The 15,820-nt window shown below is 36.9% G+C and overlaps 1 protein-coding gene across 1 annotated transcript in view; it reads left to right on the forward strand.

The window, feature by feature from the left end:
- Positions 1-229: 229 nt before the first annotated feature.
- Positions 230-15,820, forward strand: part of EQTN (equatorin) — a 46,474-nt gene continuing 30,883 nt past the window's right edge. The window contains 1 exon segment of the mRNA XM_036739520.1: positions 230-305. Within this exon segment, the coding sequence (XP_036595415.1) occupies positions 230-305 (76 nt within the window).

Below are 15,820 nucleotides of genomic sequence, written 5' to 3' on the forward strand. Positions count from 1 at the left end.
AATTCAAATATTTTATGTCCCAAACATAATTTTGTGAAATTAATTTAAAAAAGAGAAATCACTGAATGTAAAATCTTCTGGTTGACTCAAACTTATCTCACTCAACATTCTAACTTCCACTGAGGGGCGATGTCACAATGTTGTGGTTGGGTAATGGGATGCTTTGAGAAATACAAAGAAGTCTCTAGGCAGATCCAAGAGAATGGCCAGATAAGTCATAATTTTCCTTATGAATTTCTTTTTGATTATTTTTTTCTTTGGACTTTCCCCCCCAGGGATTAGCAAAACATTCAGCAGTTTAATAGGTAAGCTTCTATTTGGGTCAAACCTTCTACAGTAATAGTAGAGAAGAAAGATGAGCAACTAGTTCTATTTTCTGAGGCAGGAGAGTACAGTGGAAAGAGCACTGGCCCTGAAGGAGGAGGACCTTGACTCCAATTCCTCCTCTGGGTGAATTTGGCCAAGTTACTTAACCTCCCTGGGGCGTCACCCATAACATGAGGCGATGAACTAAATGGCCAGTCAGGTCCTTTCTGGCTCTAAATCATTACCCTACGACCGTGAGGGAGTTTCTACTTTTGATTCATTTGCTGTGGGGCAGGGGGAAGTTTGGCTTATTTTTTTTTTAGTTTTCAGTTACAAGCATTTTACTTCACCAAGGTAAAGAAACAAGTAGATTTCTTAAAAATAGAAGATGGTAATGAATTTTTTGAGTCAAAACTGCTGTTTTATTTGCAAGCTAGACAGAACTAAGAGAGAAAGACTATAATAGAAACTTTCAGCAGTCATCTTCTTGCATGCTGGCATGCTGAAGTAAGACTAAGAAATGACAGTCACCTTCTTTTTCAGTCTGAGTAGATGCAGTTCATTGGGTTGGCTATAGGTGTTTTCTGGAGTTGTTCTAGAATATCCTGTTGCCTAGCATGTAAACACAGCCCTTGTGTAGTAGTTTCTTCCTTGTCCCTCTAATTTCCTTACGCTGTGATCTTTCACATGAAGTTCATGTATACATTTGGATGTTCTATGAGATGTTGACATAAGCCTAATTTCTCCCAGAATGCTTTCCAATTTTCTTAGCTGTTTTTGTCAAATAGTGAGGCCTTGACCCTAATTTCAGTTGCTCTTGGATCTTACCTACCTAATCTGTTCCACTGAATAACTTTTCTATTTTTTGGCCAGTTTCAAATAATACTGATTTTTAGTTCTTTGTCATCTGGCACTGTTAAGACTCTATTTCTCCTACTTCTTCGCCACCCCTCTCATTATTTCTCTTGAGACTCACAACCTTTTGTTCCTCCAGATGAATTTTGTTATCATTAGTTCCATTTCTAAAACCAATTCTTTGTCGGTTTCATTGGTATAGCAACAAATTTGTCAATTAATTTAGGGAGCAAGAACTAAAAAAACCTGACCAGAATAATGATTTATAGCATAGGAGTCTTCTGTTCTAACTAATGTTCTGAAGAGTCAGAGAATCATAGAATCGAAGATTTAGTGCAAATATTTAGAAGTCATCTGGTGTTCAGTATCTTCATTTTAAATATGAGGAAACAGGCACAGAAAGTAGAAATATCTGCCCAAGGTCACAAAAATAGCAACTGAAAGAGTCAGAGGATAAGAATTTCTAACATCTTAAACACTTAACATTTAATCTTTTCTTCCTCTGGACAAACTATATAACTGCTTTTCGTTGTTTACACATGCTAAATTATAGAAAACAAACTTGAAAATGAAATGTGTATGTTATACTCATGAATTGAGTTTTGATTTAAAAATGTTAATCTGGGTCCCAATATAAAATTTGAAAATATTTTGTTTTAACTTTCCTTAAATTTAAATTTAATAAAAATTAGATTCTTAAGAATAGAAAAATCAAAGAATTTTGGACTTGGAAAAGATTTTAGATACCATCTTATTCTTCAGATGAGAAAATTGAACCATTGAGAGGTAAAGTCATTTGCCCAAAGTCACACAGCCAACTAGTAACAGATCCAGGATTAGAGCTACAACTACTGCCTTTCGCAACTCCCATCTCTCAGTCAAGGATTCTTTTCACTCCATCAGCTGATTTTCTACAAGTGACATTCAATTCAATTAATATTTGTTAAACACACACTGAATTCAGAGTGCTGAACTACAGGCTAGGACATAATTTAGTTAAGATATAATCACTGTCAAGTATACATTCCAGTATCAAGATAGAACAGATGCACATGTGTGACACATAATATGTGATAAAAATATCAAACATATGTAAAGCCAAATTACAGATTTTTATTGATGGATGGGTTTTTAAATACATAGTCATTTCCCCATATACCACCCTCCCCAACTGAATCTTTCCTTGTAGTAAGGAAAAAAAATTCAGCAAAACTGACCAACAAAATGACCCATGTCTGCCTGCAAATGAAGCATTCTGCTGCCATAGTCCCTCATCTATATGGGGAAGATAGCATTACTTGTCATTAACTTTTTTTCTAAGAACAAGATTGGTTCTTGCAATTAGTCTGAATTTGATGACGTTTAGTGTTGTTTTCATTTGAATTATTGTAGTAATTATGTATGTTGTTCCCTTGGTTCTGCTTACTTTACTTCACAAAAATTCATATGGAACTTCCAAAGAATCTCTCAATCCTTCATAGTCATCATTTCTTACTGAACTGAATTTTCTTACTTACTGAATATTCTATTGCATTGATGTATCAAAATTTATACAGTCATCTCTCAGTTGTTGAGCACCCACTAAGATTCCGGTTTTATCTCAAGCCAATTTTTATGTGAAATCTGAGGGGAAAGGTTGTTATTGACACTAAAGAGATAATTATAGACAAGAATTGAAGTCAGCTATCATAATAATGATATAAAGTGAATTCATGATAAATGTTTGATGAATGGATGAATGAATCTGAACAAATTTGTCTTCACACTATATTCCTTACTAGGTTGCTTCTTTATTTTAAATGGTGGTATTGATCAAAGTGCATTCTTGAATGTTGTATTATCTTTTCATTTATGCTTTCAATTCCTTGTTATTTTATAACCAAATCTAGTAATTAGGGGAGCCTAATTATTATATAAATAATATGTACAAAATCAATTTGCTCTTTGTCTATTCCTTCTCTTTGGGTTTCTGGAGGGGAACTTTTTATGAGAGGAAGTGGATTAATATAATAAATATTTTTCATTATTAATCCTCATTTTTGCAAAAGGTAATAACAATGATAGTTGAAAGTTATACCTGTATACATATACAAAAGATTTAATGGCTTAAAACTTCACTGAGACTTTAAGGATACCTTTTATAGTGCTTTAAAGTTTTAAAAAAGACACTTTAAGGATGTGATTACATTTGATGATTTTATAATATCCTTATAAGGTAGGTAGAAAAAGTTTTATTACCTTCAATTTTCAAATAAACTAAGATTCAAGGAAGTGGAGACAATTTTCCAAGCTCATCAGGAATTCAAACCAGTTCTTTTGGTAACAAATCTAATACACTTTACACTGTACCACAATATTTCAAATTATTCATCATGATTGAAAAGAGGCAGTGAGATGGCACAGTGGATAGAGCACTGGATCAGGGTCAGGAAAACCTGATTTCTGATCTTGCCTCCGAAACTTACTAGCTATGAGAACATCGGGAAATTAATTCAACTTCTGCCTGTCTTTGTTTCCTCAAATGTAAAATGGGGATAATAATAGCACCTATCCACCAGGGTTGTTGGGAAAATAAAATGAGATAATACTGGTAAAGCACTTACCATAATGCCTGGCACACAGTAGGTACATAATAAATGTTTGTTTCTTTCTTCAAGGTAGAATAATTATTATGAGTTTACTATTTGTCAGATACTGGGTAAAGGACTAAGGATGCTTAAACAAAAACAGTAAGCCTTACTCTCAAGAAGCTTATTAAAATTCCTTGGGGAATTTTATAACTATTAATTGGAAACTATGAATTTTGTTTTAATATTAAAATGTTATTGATATGTTAAAATAGTAACATTAATGTCATTGCTTTGACAAAAGGTCATTTTGATTGTCACTTGGCAAAAGTGGCAGAGACACATAAACTTTTAAATGATTTTTTTAGTGTGCTTTGGTTCTATCCATTGACAATTTTGTAGCTGTGTGTATATTATTTTCTTGGCTCTGCTTACTTCATTCTGTATCAATTCATATAGATCTTTATATGCTTCTCTGTATTATCACATACATAAATTCTTACAGTATAGTAATATTCCATTACATTCTTGTACCATAATTTGTTTAGCCATTCCCCAATTAATGGGGATCTACTTTGTTTCTGAGTCTTTGCTATCATGGTAAGTGTGCATGCTTGCCTAGTAAGACCATTTTATGGAGAACTCACACAAGGTAAGTACTGACATACATTATCAAGGTCTCTCTTTTTTTTTCCATTTATTTATTTATCTATTTATTTATTTGTTTATTTAATATATTTAGTTTTCAGCATTGATTTTCACAAGAGTTTGAATTACAAATTTTCTCCCCATTTCTACCCTCCACCCTACTCCAAGATGGCATATATTCTGGTTGCCCTGTTCCCCAGTCAGACCTCCCTTCTGTCACCCCACTCCCCTCCCATCCCCTTTTCCCTTCCTTTCTTGTAGGGCAAGATAAATTTCTATGCCCCATTGCCTGTGTATCTTATTTTCTAGTTGCATGCAAAAACTTTTTTTTCGTTTTTGAACATCTGTTTTTAAAACTGTGAGTTCCAAATTCTCTCCCCTCTTCCCTTCCCACCCACCCTCCCTAAGAAGTCAAGCAATTCAACATAGGCCACATGTGTATCATTATGTATAACCCTTCCACAATACTCATGTTGTGAAAGACTAACTATATTTTGCTCCTTCCCAACCCATCCCTCTTTATTGAATTTTCTCCCTTGACCCTTTCCCCTTTCAAAAGTGTTTGTTTTTGATTACCTCCACCCCCATCTTCCCTCCCCTTCATCATCCTCCCCTTTTTTATCTTCTTGCCTCTTCTTTCCTGTGGGGTAAGATACCCAATTGAGTATGTATGGTATTCCCTCCTCAGGCGAAATCTGGTGAGAGCAAGATTCACTCATTCCCCCCTCACCTGCCCTCTCCCCTCCTCCCACAGAACTGCTTCCTCTTGCCACCTTTATGCAAGACAATCCGCCCCATTCTATCTCTCCCTATCTCCCTCTCTCAATATGTTCCTCTCTCATCCCTTAATTTGATTTTATTTCTTTTAGATATCTTCCCTTCGTCTTCAACTCACCCTGTGCCCGCTCTCTCTCTCTCTCTCTCTCTCTCTCTCTCTATATATATATATATATATATATATACACACACATACATATATACATACATAAACATTCATTTATATGCATATATACATAAATGTGTATATATATATATATATATATATATATATATATATATATAGGCATATTCCCTTCAGCTACCCTAATACTGAGGTCTCATGAATCATACACATCATCTTTCCATGTAGGAATGTAAACAAAACAGTTCAACTTTAGTAAGTCCCTTGCAATTTCTTTTTCTTGTTCTTTTTCTTGATTACCTTTTCATGCTTCTCTTGATTCTTGTGTTTGGAAGTCAAATTTTCTATTCAGCTCTGGTCTTTTCACTGAGAAAGCTTGAAAGTCCTCTATTTTATTGAAAATCCATATTTTGCCTCGGAGCGTGATATTCAGTTTTGCTGGGTAGGTGATTCTTGCTTTTAATCCTAGCTCCATTGACCTCTAGAATATCGTATTCTAAGCCCTTCGATCTCTTAATGTAGAAGCTGCTAGATCTTTGGTTATTCTGATTGTGTTTCCACAATGCTCAAATTATTTCTTTCTGGCTGCTTGCAGTATTTTCTCCTTGATCTGGGAGCTCTGGAATTTGGAGACAATATTCCTAGGAGATTTCTTTTTGGGATCTATTTGAGGAGGCAATCGGAGGATTCTTTCAATTTCTATTTTGCCCTGTGGCTCTAGAATATGAGGCCAGTTCTCCTTGATAATTTCTTGAAAGATGATATCTAGGCTCTTTTTTTGATCATGGCTTTCAGGTAGTCCAATAATTTTTAAATTATCTCTCCTGGATCTATTTTCCAGGTCAGTGGTATTTCCAATGAGATATTTCACATTGTCTTCCATTTTTTCATTCCTTTGGTTCTGTTTTATAATATTTTGATTTCTCATCAAGTCACTAGCTTCCACTTGCTCAAATCTCATTTTTAAGGTAGTATTTTCTTCAGTGGTCTTTTGGACCTCCTTTTCCATTTGGCTAATTCTGCCTTTCAAGGCATTCTTCTCCTCATTGGCTTTTTGGAGCTCTTTTTCCACTTGAGTTAGTCTATTTTTAAGGTGTTGTTTTCTTCAGTATATTTTTCAGTATTTTTTTGGGTCTCCTTTAGCAAGTCACTGACTTGTTTTTCATGGTTTTCTTGCATCCTTCTCATTTCTCTTCCCAATTTTCCTCTACTTCTCTAACTTGCTTATCCAAATCCTTTTTGAGCTCTTCCATGGCCTGGGACCAGTTCACGTTTTTCTTGAAGGCTTGTGTTGCAGGCTCTTTGAGTTTGTTAACTTCTTCTGTCTGTATGTTTTGGTCTTCTTTGTCACCAAAGAAAGAATCCAAAGTCTAAGACTGAATCTGGGTGCGTTTTTGCTGCCTGGCTATATTCCCAGCCAACTAACTTGACCCTTGAGTTTTTCAGTGGGGTATGACTGCTTGTAGAGTTTAGAGAACTATGTTCCTCGCCTGGGGGGATGCACCAGTTCTGCCACACCAGCACTCCTCCTTCTCCAAGAACCCCCAACCCGGACTGGACTTAGATCTTCAGCAGGCTCTGCACTCCTGCTCTGATCTGCCGCTTAATTCCTCCCACCAGGTGGGCCTGGGGCCAGAAGCAACTGCAGCTGAACTTCTGTAGCTGCCCCACCTCCGCTGCCCCGGGGGCGATGGCCGAACCATGAACTCCTTCCACTCCTGCAGCTTTTCCCACTAACCTTCTCCACTGTCTTTGGTATTTGTGAGTTGAGAAGTCTGGTAATTGCTGCAGCTCACTTATTCAGGGCTCTAGGGCACACTCCGCCCAGCTCCTGGTCTGGTTGGTTCGTGCTGCTCATGCTGGACTCTGTTCCACTCCGCTCCCAGCTCCGTGCGGGATAGACCTCACCCAGACACCATCCAGGCTGTCCTGGGCTGGAGCCCTGCTTCCCTCTGCTGTTTTGTGGGTTCTGCAGTTCTAGAATTGGTTCAGAGCCATTTTTATAGGTTTTTGGAGGGACTCAGTGGGGAGCTCAGGCTAGTCCCTGCTTTCCAGCCACCATCTTGGTTCCACCCCCTATCAAGGTCTCTCTTAAGAACTTTGAAATTGATTGCATGACATGAGAGACACTGCCACAGGACCTCCCTGCATGGATGCTGTCATCAAAGAAGGTGCTGTGCTGTATGAGCAAAGCAGAATTGAAATGGCTCAAAAGAAATGTGAGATGGGCAAATTTAGAAAATCTACCCCAAATGTTCACATGAATTGCTTGTGCCCGACCTGTGGTAGAGCATTCCGAGCTCACGTTGGTCTGATCGGCCACAGTTAGACACACTGTAACTTGACTCTAACATAATGATGTCATTTTGGTCCTATTAGAGAAAAAAAGGCAACAACCAACCAAGCAAGTACTGCTATAAATATTTTTGCATATATGGGGACCTTTTTCTCATTAAAGACTTTCTTGGGGATAAGGCCAGTAAAAGAGTCTCTGGTTCAAAGGGCAGGGATATTTTAGTCACTTTATTTGCATAATTCCAGATAGCTTTCCAAAATGGCTATATGATTTTTTATGTCCGCCAATAATGTATTAGTGTGCCTATTCTTCCACAACCCCTCCAAAATTGACTGTTGACATTTTTTGCCATTTTTGCCAATTTGTATGGTGTGAGGGGAATCTTCAAGGTTGTTTTGATTTGCATTTCTCTTATTATTGGGTTATTTGGAATATTTTTTCATGTGGCTGTGAATACTTCGCAGTTATTTTGAAGAACTTATAAGAGAAACTTGATACAAAGATTTTTTTCCCATTTAACCACTTCTCTTCTTATTCTAAGTGCATTAATTTTTGTCTGTGTATAAGTTTTTCAGTTTCAAGTAATCTGCTATCTGTTTTATTTTTGATAATTGCCCCTGTCTCTTGTTTGGTTAAGAATACAAAGCCTAACCCTAACTGTTAGAAGCATCTGATCTGTTTCTCTTCAAATTTTTAATAGTATGCTCTTTACTATTAAGCATTTTTCATCAAATAAGGAGTTTTTTCTTAGATAATTTATGTTTTCCTCTTTGTCAAAGGCTGGGTTATTTCATTCTATTGTTTCTGAATCTCCCTTGTCTGCTCTATTCTATTGATCTATCTCTCTGCTTTTTAACCAATGCCAGATGGTTTTGATGACTATATAGTTTGACATCTGGAAGTGCTTTTCCCCTTTGTCCTTACTTCTTTTCATCATTTCCCCTGATATTAAGATCTTTTATTTTTCCAAATGAATTTTGTTATTATTTTATCAAGGTCTGTAAAATATCTTCTTGGTAATTTAATTGGTGTGACATTAAAAGTATAAATTAATTTTGGTAATATAGTAATTTTAAGTCTATTGGCATGGCCAATAAGCAGGTGCACTGAAATTTAAGTTGTTTTTGACTTCTTTAAGGAGCACTTTGTAATTGAATCTATGCAAATCGTTTGTGTGCTTTGCCAGGTCAATCTCCAAATATTTTATGCATTTTGTAAGTATTTGGAATGGGACTTCTCTTTCCATTATTGTTTCTTGGGTTTTGTTATTACATAGAAATGCTATTGCTTTTTGAAAATTTATTTTGTCTGCAAATTTGCTGAAGCTATTAGTTGTCTTAATATCTTTTCTAATTCCCTAGTACTTTGCAAGTAAACCATCATATCATCAGCAAATGGGGATAGTTTATCTCTTTTTTATCTTTATTCCTTTAATTTCTTTCTCTTGTTTTATTGCTGTTGCTAGCATTTCCAGAACTATATCAAATAATAGTGGGGAGGGTGGGTATCCTTATTACACTTCTATGTGTATTGGAAAAGGTTCTATTGTATCCTGATTTTATAAAAAGGTTGCTTTCGGTTTTAGATAGACACATTTTTATAATATTAAATAAAGTCCTTCTATACCTATAGGAAAAAAGGTCACTCTATGCCTATACTTTGGAGCAGCTAGGTGGTGCAGTACATAGAGTGCTGGGCTTAGAATCAGGAAGACTCATCCCCATGATCTGTAAAATGAGCTACAGAAAAAAAATGGCAAACCACTCCTGTATCTTCGCAAAGAAAACCCGAAATGGGGTCGGGAAGAGTCAGACATGAATGACTGAAAATGACCCAATAGCAACAAAAAAATGCCCATAACTTTGTAAAATTTCTAGCATAAAAGAAAGTTGTACTTTGCCAAAGATTTTTCTGCATCAATTGAGATGATCATGTGGTTTTGTATATTTTGGTTCTTACTATGAATAATTATGTTGATTGTTTTTCTAATGGTGAAGTATCCTTGCATCCCTGGTGTAAATCCCACTGGATTGTGATGAAAAATGTATCAGATAAGTTGCACTTATACCGAGTGTATTTGGAAGGATTTTGTTTAATATTTTGGTCACCGTTCATGAATGACATTGGTTATCGTTTAGTTCTGTGTTTTATCTTTCCCTCGTTTAGGAATTTAGGACTAAATTTGTCTCAGAAAAAGGATTATGATAGGGTGATATCTTTTTCAGATTTTGGAAATAATTTGTGAACTATAGGTACTGAATGTTCTTTAACAGTTTTTTTTCCTTGTTATTTATTTATTTAATATTTTTACTTTTCAGCATTGATTTTCACAAGAGTTTGAATTACAAATTTTCTCCCCACTTCTATCCTGCCCCCACTCCAAAATGGCATATATTCTGATTGCCCTGTTCCCCAGTCAACCCTCCCTTCTGTTACCCCACTCCCCCCAAGCCCTTTTCCCTTATTTTCTTGTAGGGCAAGATAGATTTTTATGCCCCATTACCTGTATATCTTACTTCCTATTTGCATGCAAAAACTTTTTTTTGAACATCTGCTTTAAAAACTTTGAGTTCCAAATTCTCTCCCCTCTTCCCTCCCCACCCACCCTCCCTAAGAAGACAAGCAATTCAACATAGGCCACACATGTATCATTATGCAAAACCCTTCCACAATATTCATGTTGTGAAAGACTAACTATATTTTGCTCCTTCCTATCCTATCCCCCTTTATCCAATTTTCTCCCTTGACCCTGTCCCTTTTCAAAAGTGTTTCCTTTGATTACCTCCTCCCCCTATCTGCCCTCCCTTCTATCATCCTCCCTTTTTTATCTCCTTCCCCTGCTTTCCTGTGGGGTAAGATACCCAATTGAATGTGTATGTTATTCCCTCCTCAGGTCAAATCCAATGAGAGCAAGATTCACTCATTCCCCCTCACCTGCCACCTCTACCCTCCCAACAGAACAGCTTTTTCTTGCCACTTTTATGTGAGATAACTTACCCCATTCTATTTGTCTCTTTCTCCCTGTCTCAATATAGTTGTCTCTCATCCCTTAATTTGATTTTATTTTTTTTAGATATCATCCCTTCATATTCAACTCACCCTGTGCCCTCTGCGTGTATATATATATATGCATATATATATGTATGTATGCATGTATGTATGTATGTATGTATGTATATTCCCTTCAGCTACCCCAATACTGAGGTCTCATGAATTATACACATCATCTTTCCATGTAGGAATGTAAACAAAACAGTTCAACTTTAGTAAGTCCCTTATGATTTCTCTTTCTTGATTACCTTTTCATGCTTCTCTTGATTCTTGGGTTTGAAAGTCAAATTTTCTATTCAGCTCTGGTCTTTTCAGTGAGAAAGCTTGAAAGTCCTCCATTTTGTTGAAAGTCCATATTTTGCCTTGGAGCATGATACTCAGTTTTGCTGGGTAGGTGATTCTTGGTTTTAATCCTAGCTCCATTGACCTCCAGAATATCATATTCCAAGCCCTTCGATCCCTTAATGTAGAAGCTGCCAGATCTTGGATTACTCTAATTGTGTTTCCACAATCCTCAAGTTGTTTCTTTCTGGCTGCTTGCAGTATTTTCTCCTTGATCTGGGAGCTCTGGAATTTGGCGACAATATTCCGAGTTTTCTTTTTTGGGATCTTTTTTAGGATGTGATTGGTGGATTCTTTCAATTTCTATTTTACCCTCTGGCTCTAGAATATGAGGGCAGTTCTCCTTGATAATTTCTTGAAAGATGATATCTAGGCTCTTTTTTTGATCATGGCTTTCAGGTAATCCAATAATTTTTAAATTATCTCTCCTGGATCTATTTTCCAGGTCAGTGGTTTTTCCAATGAAATATTTGACATTGTCTTCCATTTTTTCATTCCTTTGGTTCTGTTTTATAATATTTTGATTTCTCATCAAGTCACTAGCTTCCACTTGCTCCAGTCTAATTTTTAAGGTATTATTTTCTTCAGTGGTCTTTTGGACCTCCTTTTCCATTTGGCTAATTCTGCCTTTCAAGGCATTCTTCTCCTCATTGGCTTTTTGGAGCTCTTTTGCCATTTGAGTTAGTCTATTTTTTAAGGTGTTATTTTCGTCAGTATTTTAGCAAGTCATTGACTTGTTTTTCATGGTTTTCCCACATCACTCTTGTTTCTCTTCCCAATTTTCCCTCTACTTCTCTAACTTACATTTCCAAATCCTTTTTGAGCTCTTCCATGGCCTGAGACCAATTCATGTTTTTCTTGGAGGCTTTTGATGTAGAGTCTTTGACTTTGTTGACTTCTTCTGGCTGTATGTTTTGGTCTTCTTTGTCACCAAAGAAAGATTCTAAAGTCTGAGTCTGAATCTGAGTCCATTTTCGCTGCCTGGCCATGTTCCCAGTCAACTACTTGACCCTTGAGTTTTTCAGTGGGGTATGACTGCTTATAGAGTAAAGAGTACTTTGTCCCAAGCTTGAGGGGTTGAACTGTTGTTTTCAGAGCTATTTCTACACATCAAGCTCTGCCACACTAGCACTTCTCCTCCCCCAAGAACTGCCAACCTGGACCTTACTCAGATCTTAAGCAGGCTCTGCACTCCTTCTCTGATCTGCCACTTAATTCCTCCCACCAGGTGGACCTGGGGCCAGAAGCAACTGCAGCTGTAGTTCTGTCCTCAGAGCTGCACCACCTCTGCTGCCCTTGGGGCAGTGGCCTAACCGTGAAATCCTTTCACTCTGTCCCCACAGCTTTTCCCACTAACCTTCTCTGTTGTCTTTGGTGTTTGTGGGTTGAGAAGTCCGGCAACTGCCACAGCTCACTGATTCTGGGTGCTAGGGCCTTATTTCACCTAGCTCCCGGTCTGGTTGGTCCAGGCGCAGCTCCCACTGGGCTCTGCTCCCCTATGCTCCCAGCTCTATGGAATAGACCTCAGCCAGCTACCATCCAGGCTATCCTAGGCTGGAGCCCTGCTTCCCTCTGCTATTCCGTGGGTTCTGTAGCTCTACAATTTGTTCAGAGCCATTTTTTATAGATTTTTGGAGGGACCTGGCGGGGAGCTCACGCAAGTCCCTGCTTTCCAGCCACCATCTTGGCTCTGCCCCTCGTTCTTTAAAAGTTTGATAGAATTGTCCTGTGAATCCATCAAGATTTTTCTTTGGTAGTTCATTACAGCCAGATTTATTTCCTTTTCTGACATTGGGTTATGTAAGATCTTTATCTGGTCTTCTCATAGTTTGGGTATTTTGTATTTCTGAAGGTATTCTCTTTCTTTTCTGTTCTCAGTGTTGTTAGCATATAATTTGCATAATATGTACTGATTTATTCTTTTTATTTCTTCTAATTTTGCTATGATTTCATCCTGCTCATTTGCCATTTTATTTATTTGGTTTTCTGCTGTCTTTAAGTGAAGTAGCTATGAGTTTATCAATTTTATTAGTCTTTTCAAAGAACTATCTTTTAATTTCATTAACCATTTATTTGGGGTTTGTTTCAAATGTATTTATTTTCCCTCTAATATTTAATTTCTTCTCTTTTGTTCTTATTTTAGATTTGTTTATTTGTTGGTTTTTTAAATTTTTAAGATTAATATTCATTTAATTAATTCTTCTTTTTCTATTTTGTGAATGTATGCATCTATATATGTATATGTCTGTATCTATACACTGCTTTAGCTGCATCCCAGAAATTTTGGTGTATTGTTTCATCATTATCATTTTATGTACTTATTAATTATATAAGGGTGAGGAGCATAGTAAAGTAGATCAGTAGGCCCCACATGTGTAGGGAGGCTCATATGATGAGGGGTTATTGTTGTGTGGCTTAAAGGGAGGTAGAATATTCATCTCTAGACTCTTCTCCAGGGGAGATTTTCATTCCTGCCAAGGGGGAAGATGGAAGCAGAAAGGAGAAACAGAGGCTACTCTGCTCTCTTCAGAGAGAGGGGTTACTGGGATAGAAATATATCTATCTGCTCTCTTAACTTATTTTTAGTCTGGGGGATATGATTGGTTTCCATCTAACTACTGATCACTCTATCTTTTGGGAGGTAAAGGGAAATATTGAGCTTTATATCCAAGGATTGACCCCTTTCTCTCCAAATACCAGTTCCACAATAAATACATGTAAAGCATAGCAAAGAATTCCATTTATCCAAATCATAGAAAAACAGAAATCAGAGAATATATACATGGGAGAATATCTACCAGACTAGAGGTTGGGAACCTGCTGCCTCAAAGCCACTTGTGACACTGTAAGTCCTCAAGTGGGCCTTTTGACTGAATCCAAACTTCACGGAACAAATCCCCTTAATAAAAGGATTTGTTCTGTAAAACTTGGACTTAGTCAAAAGGCTACACCCAAGGACCTAGAAAGCCACATGTGGCCTTGAGGCCACAGGTTCCCCACCCCTTTACCAGACAATACAGGATGAAGGGACTCTCCCACTGGGAATGAGGTAACTCAGCTCAAGGAACAGAATATCCTTTAACCCAATGGGAAATTCCTTGAAATCTCTAGTGTAGCAAGCTGGGAATAGGGACTTGGAGACTGCCCACTCCTCTCATGTCTTCCCAGAGTTGTTTCCTTCAGCAACCTGAAGTTTGACCTCTTCCATCTATTCTCTTGAAGCTGGAAGTTGGCTTAACACTCAAAGAAAACATGTAGCTTGTCCAATCCCCAAAGAAGGGACTTTGAGAATTGAAGCTCTCTATCTCTCCCCACATCTTCTCCCCATCATGTAAGGGTAGGGCCTTCATCTTCACCAATAAGGAAAGAGTCCCATACCAATGGCTTTGGGACAGGGGTTACGATTGCTTTGGTGATTTGCTGTTATTCTTATTTATTATTTAGGGTTTCATTGTTTGGGTCTGTTTGGGGCCTCTGAGTCCATTTTTACTTTTACTGCATTATCTTCTGTTGATTAGTCATTTTTTTAGTCGTGTCCAACTATTTGTAACCTTCTTTGGAGTTTTCTTGGCAGAGATACTGGAGTGGTTTGCCATTTTCTTCTCTAGCTCATTTTAAAGATAAGGAACTGAGGCAAACAGGGCTAAGTGACTTGCTCAGAGTCAGACAGCTTTTAAGTGTTTGAGGCCAGTGTTTGAACTCACTAAGATGGGTATTCCAGACTCCAAGCCTAGCATTGTAACCACTGTGTCACATAGTTCTACTTATGATCTGTAAAGGATGTATTAACTAGTTCTGCCTTTTTATATGCAATATCTCTGGGCCCTAGCATAAAAGTTCCATAGGGTGCTAAGAAATATGTATATTCTTTTGCTATCCCATTTAGATGATACTATAAGTCTTTTTACTCTAGTTACTCCAGTTTCATATTTTCCCTTTTGTTTATCTTTCTGTTAGACTTATTCAAAACTCAGAGAGGGAAATTGATGTCTCCTGTCACAATTGTGTTACTTTCTGTGTCTTTATGAATTTAAATGCTAAGATATTTTGAGTGTATAAATTTGTCACTGATGTTGCATTGTTATCTATGATTCCTTTCATCATAATATAGTTTTCTTGTCTACCCCTTTTTATTTTTTGCTTTGTCAGAGAATATGGTTGCAACTTCTGCTTTCTAGATTCATTTAATGTATAAAATTTTTCTTCATCCCCTCAACTTTGTTATTCATATATCTTTGATTTTTACATTTGTTTCTTGTAAGCAACATTAGGGTTTTGTTTTCTTATCCAATCTGTCACTCTTTTTCATTGTATTGATTGTTTAATCCATTTACATTTAAAGTTATGAGTTTGTTTATATTTTCCCCAATCTCTAAAATTGTTTTTTAAAGTTTTAATTTTCCCTTCTTTTCTGTAAATATAGTATTATGTTCCTTCAGTTACTTTAATCTTTTTTTAAGATGGCCTTGTTCCTCCTTAGCTTTCTTCCCCTAACCTACTCACCTCTCCTCTCATTTGTTACCCCTTTCCCATTGGAGAAATTCCTTTTTCTCTCCTGCTTTTATCTGATTATATAATTCTTCTCCTTGTCTTTTTCTTCTCAGTTAAGTAGATTTTTCTTTCTTTTCCTCTCCTTCACCCAATCTGTTTATTACTTTTTAAATTTTCACTTTTTGCTCTCCTTTCCAAAAAGGATTTCTTTCATTCTCTTCATCATCCTTACTCTTTCTGTCTACTCTAGACACCCATTCTCTGATTCATAGCCCCTATAATTATCTCATCTTTCTCTTTTCTCTATGTTCCTCATGTAAAGGTATCCATTGTAGGCATCCTCCTATGTGGTTTCTGCCACTG

Source organism: Trichosurus vulpecula, chromosome 9 (assembly GCF_011100635.1).
Source record: "Trichosurus vulpecula isolate mTriVul1 chromosome 9, mTriVul1.pri, whole genome shotgun sequence".
NCBI classification, from domain to species: domain Eukaryota; kingdom Metazoa; phylum Chordata; class Mammalia; order Diprotodontia; family Phalangeridae; genus Trichosurus; species Trichosurus vulpecula.